The 5,833-nt window shown below is 45.3% G+C and overlaps 1 protein-coding gene across 1 annotated transcript; it reads right to left on the reverse strand.

The window, feature by feature from the left end:
- Positions 1–1,736: 1,736 nt before the first annotated feature.
- Positions 1,737–5,259, reverse strand: znf319b (zinc finger protein 319b). Its single transcript, XM_010797341.1, has 3 exons — positions 4,921–5,259; positions 3,897–4,002; positions 1,737–3,810 (listed from the first exon to the last, which is right to left on the reverse strand). The coding sequence occupies exons 2-3, from the start codon at positions 3,899–3,901 to the stop codon at positions 1,944–1,946; spliced, it is 1,872 nt and encodes a 623-aa protein (XP_010795643.1). The 5' UTR covers positions 3,902–4,002; positions 4,921–5,259; the 3' UTR covers positions 1,737–1,943.
- Positions 5,260–5,833: the final 574 nt, after the last annotated feature.

Genomic DNA, 5,833 nt, shown 5'->3' on the forward strand with positions numbered 1-5,833 from the left:
CAACACACACACACCACACACACCACACACACACACACACACACACACACACACACACACACACACACACACACACACACACACACACACACACACACACACACACACACACACACACACACACAGAGTGCTCGTTAAGGTTCCCTGCAACACACCGGTACAATCACAACATGGAATACAAAAACAACATTTTCCAAAAAACATTTCACATGGTAAATAGTAGCAAGAATACAAAAAACAGTTCATACATAATGTTGCTTTTGTAAGAAAATGGACACTCACACATCAGTATGTATAGGCTGAGACAGGAAGTGTATGACCAAAGTTGGATATTTTCAGTACAAAGAGGTCGAACACGACGGACGTCTGCAGGAATATGAGCATTATATTAGTGTGAAATATAAAGGAATGAAGGGTAACAGTGGTATTATTATTTTTGTAATGGTTTTCTTCAGCTGCTTTGCTAGTCTACATACCTTTGAGATTGGGCGCTGTTTCACTGTTGTTTTGATACATCCAAATTTAGGGCAGGACAATTATCTTAAAACTCTGGCCACTTCATAAACTTTATTAAAAGTTTACTTAAACTAGGGCTGTACTGAATAGTTTCCCAAAACTTAATTTGTAAAGTTACATTAACATTCAAATGCTGCACAGCTTTCTTTTTTGCATTTGTAGTGCACCTGTATTATCTAACAGCACCATGAATTACAATTATAGAACCACGATATAAAAAAGAGATAACAGGATTATATTTTGGGGGATTTATTGAAGTGCTCCATCAAGAATACTTTTTTTTGTTCAGGGTGGTACCTTCATAAAATATGATATTGACTTTTGAAGCTTCATTGGAAAACCTCAACAGAAGCTGCCAATGTAAAAAACCTACATTTGGTACAGCCCTAACTAAAACCCGAAGAGAGTCACTGGCCTGAAAGAGTAGAAACACTGCTTCTGTATTACTGTAGGGAGATAATAACCTAAAGCATTTTGAGTCTGAGGCATTAGTCAAATCTCCAGTCTTCTGATACTGAACTGGCTGAGACAGGAAGGGGAGGACACAAAAAGCAAAGATGAGAGGAAGATGAATGGAAAAACTGAAGAGCAGAGAAGAGATATGAGAGAAAGAAATAACAAGAGACTGAACCCCTTCTAGTGGACACTATCAGTTTGTGTGTGGGAGAGAAACTCCCTCTAGAGGATATTTCGGGCATAATAGGGCCTCTTAAAGTACCAAATTCAAAGAAAACTATAGCTGTCACATAAGACAGTTTAATGAAATAACTTTTTTTTCCTTCAATTAGGTGGGACATAAGTATTAATGCATCAACCTGCATTATGAAACCTGTTTCTTTCTGATTTAAGTTTGGCTAATGGCAGCTTAAGTGGCTGGTCTACCTGCATGTGCCATCCGACCTCTGCAGCTCATCCAGAATGCAGCGGCTCGTCTGGTCTTCAACCTTCCAAAATGTTCCCACACCACGCCGCTCCTCTGCTCCCTTCACTGGCTTCCAGTAACTGCTAGAATCCACTTCAAGACACTGGTACTTGCGTACCATGCTGCGAATGGATCTGGCCCTTCCTACATCCAGGACATGGTTAAACCGTACACCCCAGCACGTGCACTCCGCTCTGCATCGGCCAAACGGCTCGCTGCACCTGCACTGCGAGGGGGACCCAAGTTCCCATCAGCAAAAACACGTGGGTTTGCTATCCTGGCTCCAAAATGGTGGAATGAGCTCCCCATTGAAATCAGGACAGCAGAACGCCTAAACATCTTCCGGCGCAGACTGAAAACTCCAAACTATCTGATGGAATGACAGGGTCAGAACAAAAGTAAAGCATCAAACATTTGATGTTGTAATGAATGCAATAATCTTATCCTGCAAATGTGGGACAAGACAACAACAGTTTGGGGACCGTCTGTTTAAGAGAAAAAGTATTTATAAGCACTCTGGCACTGGGTAACCACCGCCTTCGGCTGTGTGCTGCACTGTGTGATCCTGCAAAGAGCCTAAGTCACTGAAACGCTCCCCACACCAAACACATTTAAACTGCCCTTCTCTGGAGTGTGTGCTTGTGTGTTTGGTCAAGTGCTCGCGTTGTTTGAAGCCCTTGGTGCAGTGACCACATTTGTACGGTTTCTCTCCTGTATGCACGCGCCGGTGTCTGTTCAGGTCCGAGGAGTATTTAAAACGTTTCTCGCATTCAGGGCACTTCAGCGGCTTTTCTCGGGACGGGTCGCATCGATGCTGGACAAATTCTGAAGATGACAGGAATCGGCGGTCACAGAGGGAGCACTTTAGAGGCTTCTCCTGGCAGTGAGAGTTTTGATGCCGCTGTAACGTAGAACTCTTCTTGTACCCTTTACCGCAAACGTCGCACTTGTACGGCTTGTCTGGCGAGGTGTTGGACGACTCGCCACACTTGTGTCTAAGCAGCTCTCCAGACTGGCTGAACTCTTTCTGGCATGAGGCGCACTTAAACAGGTTGTCCATGCCGTGGACGTGCTGGTGGTAGAGGAGGTGCGAGGGCTGCATGAAGCCCTTGTCACACAGGTTGCATTTGAACGGGCGGTCCGTAGGGTCTTTGTGCGTTCGTCTGTGGCGCACCAGTGCGTACTGCTGCTTGAAGCTCATCTGGCACTCGTCACAGTGGAAGGGACGCTCCTCCGAGTGTGTGCGTTCGTGCTGCCGGAGGTCAGACGGACGCTTGAAACCTTTACCGCACGTGGCGCAGCGGAACGGCCGGGAACCCTGCGGATGGCAGGGGTGGTGGAGAAGCTCCGACGACTCTTTGAAGTGTAGCTCGCATAAGTTGCATTTGAATAAGTGCTCGCCCGAATGCACGTACATGTGACGCACGAGGTGGGAGCGGTGCTTGAAACTCTTCTCGCAAACGGCGCACTTGAACGGCCGTTCGCTGCTGTGTGTCCGCTGGTGGTGCTGGAGATGGGACGACTGGCTGAAGGCCTTGTCGCATGTGTCACATTTGAAGGGTTTTTCGCCCGTGTGCACCCTCTCGTGCCGCGTTAGTTCTGACATGTGTTTGAAGCCCTTCTGGCAAACGGAGCATTTGTACGGCCGGTCTCGCGCCGAGGGAAACGGTAAAATGGATGAGCTGCTGCTTGCCGACGCCCCGTCGCTGCTGGGCTGCTGGGGAGTATTTGAGGTGGGCGTGGTGTTGCCAGAAGAACCGGGTCGGTAGGTTTTCTCGCATATTGAACACTTCATTGGGTTGGTGCTGTTGTGGGACGTATGGTGCTGCGCTAAAGAGGTGAGTAGAGAGAAGCCCATCTTACAAACTCCACACACAAACGGCTTCTGCTCCACCTGAACACACTGGTGCTCTAGCAAGTCTGTCGCCTGGTGGAAAATCTTCAAGCACTGAGTGCACTGGAATGACCTGTCCTGATTCACCATGCACTGGTGCTCGTGTGGGTTGGCCAGGTGAGAGATATCATGTCCACAGGCCCCGCACTTGTGTCCTGCTTCCGCTGCTACCTGCAGGGTGCTCTGCTGGGCCTGGGCGGGGTGCTGCTGCTGCTGACTGAGCTGCCCCCCTCCATGCTGCTGACTGTTGTGTTGTTGGCTGTGTTGGCTGTGCTGTCCATGCTGGGTCTGCTGCGGCTGCTGTAAAGACGTAGCATCCTGCTGTAGTACGATGCCATACACTGCACAGCCCAATGCGTTCTCAGCAGATGGAGGTATGGTGTGGACGACTGGAGGTGGAGCGACTGCATGCTGCTGCCAGGCCTCGGGCATGCGGGCTCGGGAGTAGGGATTCAGTTTGGCAGCCGGTGCGGCCCAACTGTGGTAAGAAATGGAGATTGAAACATATTTAAATAATTAGCTGAGACTTTAGAGTGTTTTGAAAAAATTGGAAAAAAAACTCACTCCATTTCAGCAAGTGGAACTGTCCAGAGGAGTGGAGATCTGACTTGTGTGGAGGGATGGAAGTAATTCCCCTACTTTGACTCCATTTGTGGCATTTAACTGGTAACTGTATGAACAAAATAATTAAGGTGAGACAGAACATCAATGTGCAATCAAAGGATTGTAAAGATGTAAAATGATGTTGTATTTACAACATCCACTGATCAAACTGCCAGTATACCATGGTCAAAATGAATATGTATATATATATTGTTGTAGCAGAATGCTTTCAAAATTGTTGTTCAAGATTGCAAATGTAATTTTCTACATCAGTTTTGATGATTTTTCTTGATAAACTCTGCAGGATTAAACGTTCACAATTATTAATAATTACTTACTATAAGTACTGTGATCTGTGTTACAATAGTAGGTAACTGTTGGGTCAAGACTATGCAGGCAGCAAGACAAATAACACAGAAGATTATTCCTATCTAGTTTACTAGTAGCAACTATAGAAGAGGTAAACTGTTGAAAGCCTGTTTGCATCAGTCATAATGAATCACCCACAAGACATGTATTGTGAAAAACATCCTTACAATTACATGTAGGGCCTACTGCATTTGACATTGCTGTAATCACCCCATTTCAGAAAAATGTATTTCAAACAACTTGAGATGTGCACCGTGAACGCAGAATTGCACAGCATTGAACCATTCATTAACATACACACTTTAACGCTTAGTCGTACATGTACATGATTATTAAACCTGTTATTTTTACAAACGATTAAGTAGAAATCCAAATGCTCAACGACTCGCGGGTAAAAAAAAGAAGTGTTACATTTGCCTGTTCGTCTCCAGGCAAAGATCAGTAGGCTAACCAGCTAGCCTAGCCACATGCTAACTCAGCCACAGAGGCGCAGGGAAGAGCTAACGTTAACGGACTAGCCTTAGGAAAATAACAGTCCAGTAGCTACTGCTGCAGAGACACCTTAGCTAGTGTGTGGTGCATGTAAACAGCCATGATCAATACAGCATTTACATACCTGTGGAGTCCAGTCAAGCCTGCAAAAATATCCCCGATAAAATGACAGTCTGCAGTATGTTAGCTAGCGTTGCTCCCCCAAATAACATTAGGTCCCTTCTTCACATCCGCAAACGGTGCTTGGAAGCTCTCCTGTTAGAGCACTGTGCTCCGGGGGCCGGAAAAAATGTTATTTGCGGGTCATACACATTTGTAAAATTCTCCCACGGTTTACCAATTTGCCAGATAAACGGTCTCGTTATACGTATACATTTATTCCACTCCTAAGGCATTCTCTCAGCAATCGAAAACACATGCATTTTGTTATAAATGGCTAGCTAGCTATCAGCTAGCTTCTGAGCCCCTGTCCGCACACGGGAACATGAATAAACAAATAGTTCATTGGCATGCTCACACACGCACACGCACACACACACACGCACACGGAACCTGGTTTTCGTGGCTTTTACTTCTGTAAACGTTTCCCCATTCAACACATTTATTCGCAAATAAAGAATGAAATATGAAAGTGAATGTTTATAAGACAACACTTTAAAATAGGGTATTTCTTATTTTTCTTCTTCTTCGGTTCACCTCTTTTAAATGTTGTGAGGGCTAACATGCATTTTGACAGATTTCTCCATTTCATTATGCATATCGTTTCAAACCTCTGAAAGGGGAACTAATTTGATCCAGGGCTGCGTTTCACTGGGAACAAAATTAGTGTTACAAAAGGTTATTTACACCGGAAGCGCAGGACTGCGTTGACAACTTGCCGACTGGTTGTCATTTGCCGCTAAAAATACGTTTTGTAGCCCAGTCAACGTGCTTATCTGGCCTACATTTTAACTTGAAATATGTATGTGAATTAATATCTGTCTCTCAGCAAATGTACATGTGTATTTAAGTTTCGCTATGCTCGGACACAATACACA

Source organism: Notothenia coriiceps, unplaced genomic scaffold (genome assembly GCF_000735185.1).
Source record: "Notothenia coriiceps isolate Sejong01 unplaced genomic scaffold, NC01 NC01_scaffold00037780, whole genome shotgun sequence".
NCBI classification, from domain to species: domain Eukaryota; kingdom Metazoa; phylum Chordata; class Actinopteri; order Perciformes; family Nototheniidae; genus Notothenia; species Notothenia coriiceps.